This window comes from Ambystoma mexicanum, chromosome 8 (assembly GCF_040938575.1).
Source record: "Ambystoma mexicanum isolate Mex_15411 chromosome 8, UKY_AmexF1_1, whole genome shotgun sequence".
Lineage (NCBI taxonomy): Eukaryota > Metazoa > Chordata > Amphibia > Caudata > Ambystomatidae > Ambystoma > Ambystoma mexicanum.
In genome coordinates, this window is record NC_090929.1 from 1,418,314,975 (window position 1) to 1,418,330,544 (window position 15,570).

Sequence of the window (15,570 nt, forward strand, 5' to 3'; positions counted from 1 at the left end):
GCAGAGCTGGGCCTATATGCACCTGATCTATTGCAAAGAGCACCCTCTCCCCAACCTCTTTCAGAATCACTCACTAACAGCAGATGCTAGCTTTGACCTGCTCCCTCTTGCCTCGTCCACTATCTCGCCCCCTTTCAATTTCTTCTACAGACCAGTCTAGATACCTTAAGCCTTGGTGCTGTGCGACAACTAGAGTAGTGATTTGGTGCAGTATGAAGGCTTATTACATAATTCAAACAGAAGGGCTTTAGGGAAGACTATACAGACACAAGAGAAGTGTTCTCACTGGGAATAATGTAATCCTGTCTATAGATAAGACAGCCATTACATAATATGATTTACCGATTAATGGTGATATTCTAGCAACCTTAATAGCGAACAAATCATGCACAGAACAGAACTAACGCTGGAGCAGTAATCAACGGATGAGGTCTCTAGACAAGTTCTCTCTATGAAAGTCTCTTCCAAACAGGTTGTCCCTTGCTCCTCCAGAACTATCAAGGACAACATTGCATCCCTTGCTTCATGCTTTGCTTGATTTCTGCAATCACTCCATTGCCACAGTCTCCTTCCTGCCACTCCTCAAGCACTCCCTTATGCACCATATTCTCATAAAACCTCCTGTCAACGCCTCCTGCCCGGCTAACTACCGCCCTATCTCCATTACCCCCTTCCTGGGCAAACTCTTTCGATAAGCTGGTCATCTCCCAGCAGATACACCACACTGAATCTGTTGGTTGTCTCCCAGTCTGGCTGCAGAGCAGCCAAAGGCGTGGAAACTTCACTGCTGAACACATGTGAAGACTTACTCTTAAATCTCAATTCCAACTCTGCTTCCGTTCTCATCCTTCTTGACCTTTCCTCTGCCTTTGTAACGGTCAATCATGCCTCCCTTATAAATCGCCTCTGTAAAACCTTTGACATCACGGACCTGGCACTGGATTGGTTGGTTGACCTCCTTCCTCTCTGACCGACCATCCCAGGATCAACCAGGCCCATTTCTCTCCTCCATCACTCTCCACCTGTGGTGTACCTCTGGGCTCTATCCTCTCACTGATGCTCTTCAACATCTACCTTGCCTTCTTGCCCATTTGATCTCCCCCTTCTCTCCTCACTTCCAGTGTTAGGAGGACGACACGTAGCTCTCCTTTAACCTTCCCTCCACTGCTTCATCTTCCTCTCTCATTCTCGCCTGTCTGACTGCTATTCAAGCATGGTGTGCTGTTTATGATCTCTGCCTTAATGCCAGTAAGACTGAGATCCTTCACATTGGGAACCTAGCTCCCTCCTTCTCTCTGGCTGGCCACCATGGGCCCCCTCCGCTCACCCTCTTGTGAGGCAAAAACGTTTGGTGTCATCTTCAACACCTCTCATCACAGACCTTGCCAAGAAGGCCCACTTGCAGCTGCACCTTGTGAGAAACCTGAGGGTATTCTCCCAAGTAGATCCCGAAAATCCCTTCTTCAGGTGGCCAGGGAAGGGCTGGTGCTCTCACATCCCAACCCTGGGGATGGACGAGCGAGGGAGGATCACCTGGGTAGGGGAACCCGAGTTATGCTCAGGGGAATGCCCCAGGTGAGACGCGGTATTAAACAGGGGAAGAGGATGAGAAGGACAAACTCTCTGAGGCTTTTATAGGCAGTTCCAAGTCAACCTCCCTTCCACCCAATGAATCTCCCTCAGCGCAATCCAACAACCCCTCTGCATCTGGTAAACCTATTAGGAATCCAAACCCTGTTGCCATGGGAAACTACATCTCCCGGAATCCCTATTTTCCAGTTGCCTACCTTGGTACTCCCAGTCCTCTTCTCAAGAAACCCACAGCTTATCCTTCCTGTCCGGCTAACTATCGCCCAATTTCCATTACTCCCTTTCTGGGCAAACTCTTGGAAAAGATGGCAATTTTCCAGTTTAACCTTCATTCTGATTCCTTTGGCTGTCTCCATGACAACCAGTCTGGCTTCAGAGCTGCAAGAAGCAAGGAAACTGCTCTCCTGAACATCTGTGAAGATCTGCTCTCCAACCATGACTCTAGCATTCCCTCTGTCCTCATCCTATTCGATCTCTCATCTGCCTTTGACATGGTCAAACCTACCATCCTACTCAACTGTCCCTGTGATAACCTGGGCATCACCGATCAGGCTCTGGCCTGGCTGACCTCTTTCCGCTCTGATCGACCCTCCCAGGTCATACTGGGGTCCTTCCTATCATCTATTTCCCTCTCTACCTGTGGTGTTCCCCAGGGATCTAACCTCTCACACTGGCTTTTCAATCAATACCTGACAACTCTCACCCACTGCATTGCCATTTTCCGCTCACATTTACAGTGCTACGCTGACGGCACCAAACTAATTTTCAGGCTGCCCTCAGCCACCTCCTCTCCCTCTCTGATTGCCTTACTGCCATTCAAGATTGGTGTTCCGCCAATGATCTTTGTCTGAATGCCAGCAAGACTGAGATCCTCCTCGTCGGCACACCTTCTCCATCCTTTCCCCTCACTCTCTGGCCAGCCTCCCTTGGCCCTCCTCCTACCCCCCACCTGTGAGGCTAAGAACCTCGGGGTCATCTTTGATTCTACCCTTTCCTTCTCCGCCCACATCTCTGATGTCTCTAAAAAGTCAAACTTCCTACTGCACCTCCTCAGAGGTACTCTGCCCTTCCTCTCCTTCCCCCAGAAGCTCACTGTCTCCAAAGCTCTGGTTCTCTCTAGTTTGGACTATTCTAACAGCCTCTTTCTAAAGCTACCTGCCTCTACTCTCCACCCTCTGCAACTAATCCATAACAGGACTGTGAGACATTGGCCTCAAGCCCTGGGATCGTATCTCTCCAGCTCTGAAATCTCTCCATTGGCTCCCAGTGGATACAAGGATTAAATTCAAAACTCTATGCATTATCCAAAAGGCTTTCTGGAGCCTTGGTCAAAAATACCTTGAGATATCCCTCTGCAAATACCTCCCTCTCAAGCTCTTTGCTCCTCCAACTCTAACTCCCTCAGGGTCAGTTGTTTTTCAAAGAAACAAGCTTGGGGTAGATCTCTGTCTTCGGTTGGGGCCTCCCTCTGGAACAGCCTCCCTGGCACTCTAAAATTTGAGGAGAACCATCTCTGGTTCCGGAAGCACCTCAAGACCTTCCTCTTTGCTTGCGCCTTAGGCCCCCTCTCCCCTGCTGATCTGTTCTCTCCTGGCACCGTGCACCTGGCCACCCTCTGTCATCCAGGCCCAGCTTCCTGCTCACCCTGCCACCCCCCCCGCACTGCCTCCGGGCCACCCCTTGCACTGGGGTCTGTATCTGTACCCATATAGTGCCCCCCCTTTTTTCTTCCTGCATTTATCTGACCTACCCGGTCTGCTACCTTAAACTCAGCACTTGCCACTTGCTGGCTGCACTACCACTTTTGTTGCTTTTATTATTTATTTATTATTATTTATTCTGTTCTCCTTTTGCTCCGCACTTTCCTCTTCTCCCCCCTTCCTTGCACTTTTCCCCTCCACCTCCACATGCACTTGTGCGTTCTCAATGTCACTGAGCCTAGTAAGATCGTTGTTTTGTTCTCCCCTGATCCCCTCCCTTGCCTTGTCGCGCTCTGAAACACTTTTGTAGGAGCGCGATAGAAATAAAATATCAATTCAATTCTTCTCCCCGTCACTCCGATTATTATTTCCCGGACTCCCAGTCTGCTTTTGACAAAACACTACAGTTCCCACAATTCCCCCTATTCATCTCACAACAATAATTCCGGTCATCCCCTCGACAGACCTGCAAACTATTATTTTACGGATTTTTCCCATTCATTTCAGAAACCCTACCATTCTCACCCTTGCAAGTTTACCAACCCCTCTAGGATGAGGGTTAATGAATTAGGAGGTGGAAAGAATCCCCTTACTTCCGTATATGGCCACGGTATTGAGCCCAAGGGAAATAAATACTTCTAATTTCACCCTGAGGTTCAGCCCCGCTAATAAGGTCAGGCAGAGTCAGGCACCAGACCTTGACAACACACACCTGACCTTCATTTCACTTCCCCATGGGGATAAAAGGTAGGGCACGAGAGTACGCTTTGAGCAAGGCCGAACGCACGAGGGAGCAGCCATTCCGGGACGGCTGTTCAAACCGAGGAGAAAGGCGGCGAGATCTGAAAGGACGCCAAGGAGGGAATTGCCCTTGCTCTTTTCAACCCAGACCTGCAAAGCCCCAGGGAAAGAAAACAGAAGACCGGGAATCGCAGCTGGCGATAGGTGTGACGGATGTCAGGGGTACATGGGACCCTCCCGCACGGATAGCCAGGACGGGGAGAAGCGGTTGCCAATGTGGTACCGTCCTTGACTTCTACGGCAAAGGAAACGCCAATGAGTTCAGCACAGCCGGTGAGTCGGAAGAGACTGATAGTGGACCGGACGGTGTTAGGCTCAAAGTTGCAGTGGAATCATTGTAAAGAAAGAAGATAATAGACAGAGGTCATTCTGTGAATGGACTTGGTACCCGAAACAAGAGTGGTACGGCACCACGTGGGTTCTCATTCCAAGGACTCTGACTAGTACCCCTCTCCTGAACAAGAAGAATGTGTTGAACTAACTTTGTGGAAACTACAAGTTCCATGAGGCCTCAGGGGAGGCCGGTGTGAGGTGTCAAAGTGGTCATACGAGGGTCAAGCCAAACCCCTTGTAGAGCCAAAAGTCTTTGACACGTTGTGGAAGTTAAGTGAAGCCTGACTGGGGGCTCAAGGGAAAGCAGAACTGGGGGGCCGAGACCTGCACTTAGGAAAACGGAAGAACCTAATGGTCTAGAATGACTTTTTGTTGAATTGTGAACTGTGCCAAGCGTGAACCCGACTGAGGGATGCCAGGAGAAAGGGAAGTAAATCCTGCATTTGAAAGAAAGCAAAGTGAACTGTGTGAGAAGGGGAAACGTGAACACGACTGAGGGATGCCTGCGAATTGGGGTGAATTGTAGCACACCCACGAAAACATTGGGACGACGAAGCATGAACCCGACTGAGGGATGTCCACAGTGAAGTAGTTGGTCCGAGCCCGAGCGAGGGAGGCTAACGTTCAGAGAAGGATCAGAGACTGGTTGAGGGGATCCAAGGGTGAACAGTAATCACGTGACGTGAAGATTAGCAGAAGGAACTTTTTGTTTGTTGTTTTTGACATATCAGACCCTCTGCGGCAAGAGACATTGCGTGAAAGAGACTTAGCCACAGACGGCGCTGACATCGAAGGAAAAGCAACTGTAAGCTCGTGCTGGAGAAATACAGGAGTTTGCTGTGCTCAAGAGTTCCGCCTTGCCCCATGCTAAAAACTTGGGGAAGGGAGCCCACGGCCATAACATCCTGACTTATCATTTTGTGAACACTTCTTTTTTTTTCTTGTCAACATTATCCCACACTATTTTGTAGTATAGCGGGAAGGACTGGGAATAGGATTTTTTAGTATAGGTCCTTTTTATTTGACTAGACTCCACTAGGACTGTATTATTATTATTTGATGGTCGTAGCTTGCTCCCATCTTAGATTTAGGTTTGGCATTTTTCTCACCCATTTTTACAGTTTAATAAACACCCTTGAACTGTGATCACTTATGTCTGTCTTATTTTGGTGACAGGTCTTCCTTACAATCGCCTTAGGAGGTTATCGCCCTTTCCTCATCTTCCCACAGATGCTCAATGTCTCCAGGGCTCTGGTCCTCTCTAGGCTGGACTACTGCAACAGCCTCTTACTCAATCTGCCTATATCCTCCCTTCAACTAATCCAGAATCGGACTGCAAGACTTATCCTTGGCCTCAAGCCCATGGACCGCATCTCGCCAGCCCTAAAATCTCTTCACTGGCTCCCAGTTGCTGCGAGGATCAAGTTCAAGATCCTCTGCATCATCCACAAGGCTTTCTGGGGCCTGGGGCCTTGCTACATCCAACTCTCTCTTCCTAAATGCTTCCCTGCTAAAGCCATTCGACCTTCTAGCTCCAACTCTCTGCAGATCAGATGCTTTTCCAAGCAAAGAGTGGGGGGTAGATATCTCTCTTCTGCAGGTGCCTCCCTCTGGAATGACCTCCCTGCCCCTCTTAAACTTGAGCCAGATCACTTTAAGTTCTGGAAGCTTTTCAAGACCCTCATTTTCTCTTCCTCCTCGCCTCTCCCCCTCCCCTGCTAATGTCCCCCTCTGCTTCTTTTGACTGGCTGTCGGGTTCCTTTGGATTCTCTGGGCACCAGGCCCTCCTCAAACAGTCTACCTCAGCACTTCCCTGCTCCCCCCCTAACCAGCACATGCCCTTCCGGGCTGACTCCCCCCTGCACTAGCCTGGCTGGGCCTGCACCCCCCTGTTGAGCTCATCTAGCCCTGTCCTCCCACTTAGCATGTGGACCTTCTTTCCGCTGCACTCTCTGCATTCCCCTGGCACCTGTCCACCTGGCCTCCCCTTAGCACCTGCCTAGCCCATGGGCCCTCTTTCCCCCTTCCTCCCAAGCAATAGCGCCGACCTGCACTTCTTTTCCCTCCTTAGCATTAGTGCATTCCGCTCAGACGCCCCCTCCATCCCAACTCCCCTGCACTTTTTGTTTACTGCACTTGCACGATCCGAATGATACAAGACGTGGTAGGGCCGTTTTAGTTTTTCTTCCATCGCCACTCCCCCCTTTGTCTTGGTGCGCCTTGCCCTATAGGCACATTATAAATCTCCAATAAATAAATACATGTCTGAGACATAAAAATATTAAATAGAAAATCACAATGGAGCAATTAATGATTAATGCATGTCTTGTGATTCACAAATTTAAAAACACACAAGAATCAAGTACAAAAACATATTAACAAATACAAAAACATGCTGTTACCACAAATGTTATTTGAAAACTCAAAATGTTGCCAAAGGATCCCGTTCAATAAGCTAACTGAATGATAAATGGCCCTCAGGGTGCCCCCTTTCATCAATAACAGAGGCAAACAGAAGTGTTTACCTCTGTTATTTCTCAAAGTGTGTTTTTTCATACTATTTCCTCTCTTTGTAAATAGCAGAGTTGTTTGGTCATTTTGGAGCGTGGCACCGAACACAAGTCTTCCAAGATCCTATTTGCTAACAGCTTTCCCTCTCCAATCTTGGGTTTATGGTAAGTCAAGCCTGCCTTATGCTTTTAGCAGGGCTGATATTACACATATTGATTTTCCTCTATGGTCCAGTTTTAATTCAGAAGCTTTGCACGCCTCCACAGGTTCAGGGTTCGCCCACATCCTAGCAGGTGGCTTGCCCTAATTTGAATTTTGGAATGCTTTACATCTATCGCCCAGACTGCACACATTCTACCGATTTCAAATACCAAAACACCTAATGCTAGGATGCAGCTACCCCGGGCAATCACTTTGGCTGCACACATAATCGGTGCACCCCCTGCCACCTTACCCTCTCAACTGACCTGGACCTTGGTCCCCGAGGGGGTTCAACTTACCAGCGCTTTGAGGTCATACCAATGATATATAGAGCGCTATATAAATGCCAAATAACATAACATGGTCACTTTTTGGTGTGGCACTTACGCAACCCTTTATCACACTGATAATAAGAGATGTTTTTTGCGAACATGTTTCGTAAGTTCCACTGGGTCATCTCTACTTTTGATCCTGAGGAAGGCAGAGTCATTTATTCCAACCGCCAAAAAGTATGACGACTAAAGAACCAGTGGACATAAATTGTGGTCCAACCACAATTATATACAGTGCGCTTTCTCAAACGCAGACCCGGTTTGTTATGGCCCAGTTAGATTAAGTTCTGTTTGTGTCTGTTATTGATGACAGGGGGCACCCTGAGGGACATTCATTCTTCAGTTAGCTTATTAAACTGGAACCTTTCAGAGCATTTCGAGTTGTCAAAATATTTTTCCGTTACTAGCATGTTTTTGAATTTGTTGGTAGTGTGTTTTTGTACTTGATTCATGTGCGTTTTAAATGTATGAAATCACGAGACATGCATTCATTACTCCAATGTGATTAATTTTCTATATAAAATGTGTTTGTCTCAGACAATTACTGCTCTAGTGTGAGTTTTGTTCTGTGCAGGATTTGTTCACTATCCACGTTGCTAGAATATTATCAGTAATTTGTTTTCATATTATGTAACAGCTGTCTTATCTATAGACCTTATTAAATTATTCCTGGTGGCAACACTCCGCGTGCGTCTGCTTATTACATAAAACATTACATTAGAGCAACACATGAGAAACACATTAAACCAGTAGAGTGAATTTGCTAGGGAATGTAAAGTAGAATAAGTATTGCTCTTCAAAAACACCAAAATCATTATATTATTGAGTACTAGAATTATGGGACAGTCGCAAAAGAACCAAAATGGATTAAAAGAAAGCATGAAATGCAACTGGAATTATATAGGACAGTGGACAATAGGATGAAATTCTGTCAGAGTCTAAAAAAGTTCATCACTGTACCTTACAATGGTTGCAATTGACCATGCATGGTGAATCATCATTTAAGTGAGTGGTAAATAATAAATAATTTAGCATTTATATAGAGCTACGAACCCTCGGGTATCTGAGCGCTGCTTATGGTGTGTGGTGCTCATTTATCGACCTCATAAGGATGAAAGGCTGAGTTTGGCCTTGCCGGGATTCGAACCTGCGTCAGCAGGCTCTGCACAGATGTCAAAGCGAGTGCTCTGCTCGCTGTGCTATCAGACCTAGCTTTATACTTTATAAATATACTTTATTGAGCTGCAAATGCAGCCACTAGGATGGGAAACCCAAGAGTACATTTTAAGTACATCTTACAAACACAAGAGGTGCATAGGTACAATTACTTAGGTGTCAATATACAACCAACAAGAGCATTTATGTTTGTGGAAGGGGTTTGGAGCAATTCTGAGACTATAATCTTTGGTGAAAAGAGGTTTAGACATACCCTTAGTCACTCAAGACTGAAAATGAGATTAAACAGACCTTGGAGGTTAACGCCTAACAGGTACAAACAAATTATATTTTCCAACATTCATTATCATATTCATCTTTATTATCAATGCAAACGATTCAAACAAACCAAAGTCAGTACCAGAAGACATGGCTGTACTTCCCAAAATGAAGTTCACAGCCCCTTGAATATCAAATCTTCCTACAATCCTCAAACCTCAAGAGATGCTGGAAACAACTGGGTAACTGGCTGATTTGCGAGTCAACGAGGGATATTTAATGCGCTTTGGCTGTCCCATTACCGTAGTACGATATCTCAGTGGGTTATCATACCTTCCGGAGACATCTGTCTGCAATAAGTATCTCACAGATTTGAAGGCGGGCAGGCCAGCCTTTCACCTTTACGAAGATGATAATGATATCAGATGTATATACAGAACATCATGGTGAAGAGCTGTAATAATAGGTGTAATTGTTCCCCATCTACCTTGTAAGGTTGAAGATCTGAGTTGGTCCAACTGGTATTCGATCCTACTACTGCAGATTGAAGACAAGTATTGGAGACGCGTTATTAACTTGCTCAACTATTTAACCTGCTCTCAGCTATCTTACAGATTAAACAAGTATCGCATTCCGATTGCTAAAAATGGCCAAAGCACATGTGAGCACATTTTGATCTCATGCAGTATGGTCAAAGTACATTGCAGTGTGGGAACCCTGTGTCAGCTGTACATGCACTAAAAAAGCTGTATGTTCTACAAATCGCAGCACAATGATTACAGCACTTTGTTTTTCTCTGGAACATACAAGATATCTTGCATTGGTGTTGCCCCTCCAAAGTATAATTTTCAGAGCAGATTATAAGCAAGTGTTCTATTTGGAAGGTGCTCAAAATAAGGACAAACAATAGTTAATGTGTAGTTCTTGAAAACCTTGTTTTCAGTTTGCTTAGAACAACTGCAAGAAGAGTTCATGTTTGTCCTTTCTTAGCTGTACTTCCAAACAGAACACCGGCTTGAAACCAGCCATGACATTGATAGTGTCTTTTGTCTAAGCTCCCTTGAAATGTTCAACCATTGTTTATAACAATTTCAAGTTTCAAACCACTTGAACATGTTTTATCTGGAGCCTTCTAAAGGTTTGAGAAGTTTAACTTGGTCAAACTTAGTGAGATTCAAAGGATTTTCATTTTCCTTGCACCAGTGTGATCAAGCTTAGGTACCACTGCACCCAACTGTATGTTTAATGCTAGCACATCGCATTGCAGATGTTTACTGGTAGCTAATGAGAGCGTGTTGTACCCTTTCAATTATCACACGTGTACACTTCACACTGCCAAAATTAATATTTAGCAACACTCAACATCAATCACTTTTCATAAAATTAACCTACATTGATATTTACCTAATCAAATATTTAACTCCTCCCCATGTGTCTTTCAGGGGTTCCAGGTAGATTTCCAGTTTTTTGTAAGACACCACAAGGTTGAAAAGGTCAAAAGCTTGACACTTGGTGGACCCAATCGAAGGTTCGGGTTGCTGATCTGTTTTTGTGGGACTTCCTTCTGGTCCATTTGCTACGCCCACTGTTGCTCCATCCTTCTCAGCAGTCTGCATACTGAAAGGAAATTGAGGATTAATCACTGGATGAAGTCAAAGTGGCGTGAAATAAAAGAGATGACAACATAAGAAAACAGTTTCCATTTCAATTAGGAAGAGTCATTAAGTATTTCTACAAATCTTGAATGAATAGACACCATGTTTCTATCATCATTTCATCAATCTATTGCAAATCATCAATATTTCATTCAAATAGAGGTAAATTATGATGGGATTGTAACTCAAAATAATCAATAACTGACAAAATGATTTCTAAAGTAAATGTAAGCTATTGTTCTTGGTGCATGAACATATGTATTTAACTCTCTACAAGCAAGACATCCGACAGAAAATCCACAGACATTAACCACCTGCAATAACATTTCTTTTTAACTTAATCTTTATCTCGAACACAACAGAAATCCTTATGCCCCACCTGGAACTTCAGCAAGTTGCAGCAATATTTGGTCTTCACTTTTCATTTAACTATAATCTACCTGCGTTCTGGATGGTCTCCAACCACAGCAGAGTGATCGCCCCATCAGAGCTTGCTCATGGTGTCCACAAACAGCCACCTCTCATCATGCAGTCCCTCAGCGTAATAACATAAGAAAGCACTCCTTCCCAAATTCAAACAAAGTAGCAATGTGTTACCATTTAAATTAAATACAAAATAAAGAAGCAGTGGCAAAATCAACAGTTTTGGTTTTGCAATTGTTCATTGCCTTTTAGGCATGAATTTCCATTGCCTCTGTACAGGACCTCCCAGCGCAAAGAGTATGCAATCTAAAGGGCCGATTATAGCGTGAATATCATTATATTAAAATCAGCCAGCAGAGGCTAACATTTAAACCCGCTGCCAAGGCACAACACCTACAGCTTGAACAGTCCGTTATGGAGGCCCATAAGATGCTTTTGAACGATACTATCCTGCATGGAAACACACCTTCAAGCACACTTACCCAGGCTTGTAATAAACAATATCCAACAGAACGGTGTAACCTGTAACTAGGAATTTTCTTTAGAGCACCACGTGTCATATACTTCTGATTGGGACAAACAAAAACAGCATGACAGACCATTACGTTTTAGGGGTTTATTAACTAAAAGAATTGGAGATTTTAAAACACATAATAATATGTTTGGATGGTCTTTTGGTCTCAGGGCATTTATTAAGTTAAACAACTCCCCAGATAATCAAAACCAAAACAAATAATCCATTCCCTAATCTTGATGAGGCCTCCTGGGCTTTCAATTACCAGAGTCTTTTCTAAGGTCCAGACCTTTAAATGTTCCATTAGGTTGCATACTCTGGTTGAGCGCTTCTTAGGAATTGCAGGTTTAAGGGACCTTGAACCATCTGCTCGCTGGTACTACTACATGCCAGCTTCCGGAGTACCCAAACCTCAAGGACTAACGTTTCTCATCAGTCATTCCGACCGGCAGGGCAGCTCAGGGAGTTTATTTGGAGTGACATCCAATGATAGAAAGAAAGAGAAAAATAGAAAGGCAGAAAGAGTGAGATCCTTTGCTTGGCAAGTTTTTCATCAGTGCTTGGCCCTTCTCCCTACTCTACTCGTGCCATAGGCTCCCTGACCTGCTCTCGGTCCACCTCCCACTGTCTCTCTAGGCCTGTTCTGGCCCCTTGTAGCCTTTCGGCACTTGCTAACTACTTTTCCATTCTTCTTATGGTCAATAAAATACAACATCAAGATCCATGCGAGAATGCGACAACTAATAACTGCTTATGAAAACTAAAAAGACAAACAGAATAGAACGAGGGAAGTAGATTGAAGCAGTGAAGTTGATAAAAAGAATAAATCATACGAAAACAGCAATGAGGTTTAAATTAATAAAATGGATGTAATGAGTGCAAAATGAACAAAATGGGCGAAAGGAATAAAGAGAAGAGGATAGAAAGATGAATACAAGAGACTAATGAGTACACAGACAGATGATACTGACTGTATGAATGCATGGCATAAATGGAAAATACAGAATAGACGATTCAAGTACATGAGACGAATGTGGGGCATGAAATAGATAGTGAGCACGGAACGGATCCAGTGCGTATGACGAGTGACATGGCCTGAAATCGATAATGCACGGATGAATGAACGAAGTGAATGGAGCGATGAAATCGTTAGAATGAATGAAGCGCATAGAGAGGAGTGCGCTGAGTAGATGAATCAGTTGAGCAGATGAGTGTGTTGACCAGATGAGAGTGTAGAACGCATGAGTATGTTGTGCGGATGAGTGTATTGAGCGGATAGGGTGTAGAACAGATGAAGGTGTAGAGCGGATGAGTGTGTAGAGCGGACAAGTGTGTCGAGCAGATGAGTGCGTAAGTGCGGAGGAGTGTGTAGAACGAAGGAATGCATGGAGCAGATAAATGTGCAGAGGGGACGAGTATAGAGCGGATGAGTGTGTAGAGCGGACGAGTATGTAGGGCGCATGAATGCGTAAGTGCAGAGGAGTGTGCAGAGCGGGTGATATAGAGCGGACGAGTGTATAAAGTGTATAGAGCAGACAAGTGTATAGAGCAGACGAGTGTATAGAGCAGACGAGTGTATAGAGCAGATAAATGTTTTGAGCGGATGAGAGCGTATGAGCGAACGACCTGGTAGAGCAGATGAGTGTATATAGCAGATGAAAGCTTGAAAAGAACGAGTGCATAGAACGAGTGCATAGAGCGAACGAGTGCCAGGAGCGGACAAGTGCATGGAGAGGATGGGTGCGCAGAACGGATGTGTGCGCAGAACGTGATAGGTGCGCAGAACTTGATAGGTGCGCAGAGTGATAGGTGCGCAGAGAGGAAGAGTGCGCAGAGAGGAAGAGTGCGCAGAGAGGAAGAGTGCACGTAACAGAGGAGTACGCAGAGAAAAGGAGTGTGTAGAACGAAGGAGTGTGTAGAACAAAGGAGTGTGTAGAACGGAGGAGTGTGTAGAACGGAGGAGTGTGTAGAACGGAGGAGTGTGTAGAATGGAGGAATGTGTAGAACGGAGGAGTGTGTAGAACGGAGGAGTGTGTAGAACGGAGGAGTGTGTAGAACGGAGGAGTGTGTAGAGTGGATGAATGCATTGAACAGATTAGTGGGTAGAGCAGACAAATGTATGGAGCAGATGAATGTATGGAGCAGACGAGTGAGTAAGAGAGAATGAATGCATGAGTGCGGAGGGGGGCGTGAGAGCGGAGGAGTGCATGAGAGCAGAGGGGTGCATGAGAGCGGAGGGGTGCATGAGAGCGGAGGGGTGCATGAGAGCGGGTGAGTGCGTAGAGCGGGTGAGTGCGTAGAGCAGATGAATGCGTAGAGCAGATGAATGCGTAGTGCATGCAGAGCGGATGAGTGCCTAGAGCAGATGAGTGCGTAGAGCGGATGAGTGCATAGAGCGGACGACTACTTAGGGCCGTTGAGTGCCTAGAGCGGACGGAACGGATGAAGTTTGTGGAAGGAATGGGTGACGTACGTGGATGGAACGGGTGACGTATGTGGATGGAACGGGTGAAGAGTGACGTATGTGGAGGGAACAAGTGACGTATGCGGGTGAAACAGGTGAAATATGTGTATGGAAGGATGAAATATGTGGATGGAAGGGTGAAATATGTGGACAGAACAAATTAAGTATGTGGAAGATACTGGTGTAATATGTGAAAGGTACCGGGAAGTATGTGGATGGTACAGGTGAAGTACGAGCTACAGGTGAAATACAAGTGCATTAAACAACGCGAATGGAGCGGACTGGAGTGCATGGAACGGACTGGAGTGCGTGGTGCGGACTGGAGTGCGTGGTGCGGACTGGAGTGCGTGGAGCGAACTGGAGTGCTCAGAATTGCGCGACTTACATGGAATGGTTTGGAATGCATGGAACGCTCGATGAGCATGTAACTCACCATCTCACATCACCACGTTTACTCTCTTCTTTACACCACCACTCAACTAGAACACAGAGATACTATGACACCATTCGGTATAACTGTTCTCATACCAACATCTGCCTCATACTCCCCATCACTCTAACTAAACACTGCTGGTTACGCACCCCCCAGCCAGGTATTCTCCTCAGGCCCAACGCAGCCACAATCGGTCTGGATAAATCCTGCCAGAACGAACACATACTCTTGACCTCTCAACCACCACACCTACCGCTAAGAAGCAGCTATTACATGAATACCGCACCAGCTGCACACATATCCGGTGCTCACACGCACCTTTGACTCTCTCTACTCACTGTACTGACCTGAACTTCGGTTCCCAAGGGCGTTCAACCTACCAGCGCCTTCAGACCATACCAATGGTATATAAGGCGCTATATAAATGCAAAGTAACATAACATAACATATTTGCTTTTTTGACACCTTTTTCCTGTAAGGTTACCATTTTGGTATTAATACCTCAATTTCCTCCTCTAGCACCTCTTCCTGCTGCACACCACCTTCTTGGCCACCGGTAATCATGCCTTTCACGACAGTATCACTCTTATTCTCCACTATCGACATCAACACCTCTATACCAACCGCTCTTCTAGGTGCGCCTTTTTCATTCCTACCTTTTTTGAGATATGCTGTTATGCCACCTCCTCATTAGTATACTCAGCCTCAGAGCATTCCATCTGCTGAACAGATTCACTTCATCCACCTGTTACCACTTTGTTTCTCTCGAACACTACTTTCAAGGATTTGAATGTTCGCAACAGGACTTTCAACAGCCTTGTCGTCCTCGTACTCTCTACGTCTGTCACTCTAGTCTCTCTAGTCTCTCCTTCAAATCTTCTCTCCTTGCAAACCGCCTCCAAACCTCAGTTTTCTCCTCAGCTCCTGTCTCTCTTTCTGAATACCAACACCCAGGCCCCTAACTGGCTGAGGTCCTGAGGTTTAATAATGCTATTGCCTCCTCACCAGTGCCGCATTCCCTGCAAGTACATCCACCTGTATGAGATAATTGCAACACAGATACATTTTCCTATTGAAGGTTAAACTGGCTTGAACGTCACTGTCAGAGGTGTAAAAAAAAAAAAAGTGTAGTATAATTTCTGCGAAATGGATTCCATCTACGTGGGGAGGTTTTACAGT

At 45.5% G+C, this 15,570-nt stretch overlaps 1 protein-coding gene across 3 annotated transcripts in view; it reads right to left on the reverse strand.

Annotated features, from left to right (window-relative positions):
• Positions 1–15,570, reverse strand: part of ZFYVE27 (zinc finger FYVE-type containing 27) — a 570,694-nt gene that overhangs the window by 495,058 nt on the left and 60,066 nt on the right. For all 3 annotated transcript variants that reach the window (XM_069611556.1, XM_069611555.1, XM_069611554.1), the window contains exon 2: positions 10,307–10,519. In XM_069611556.1, the coding sequence (XP_069467657.1) occupies positions 10,307–10,518 (212 nt within the window). In that variant the 5' untranslated portion in view covers position 10,519. The remainder of the gene's footprint in view (positions 1–10,306; positions 10,520–15,570) is intronic.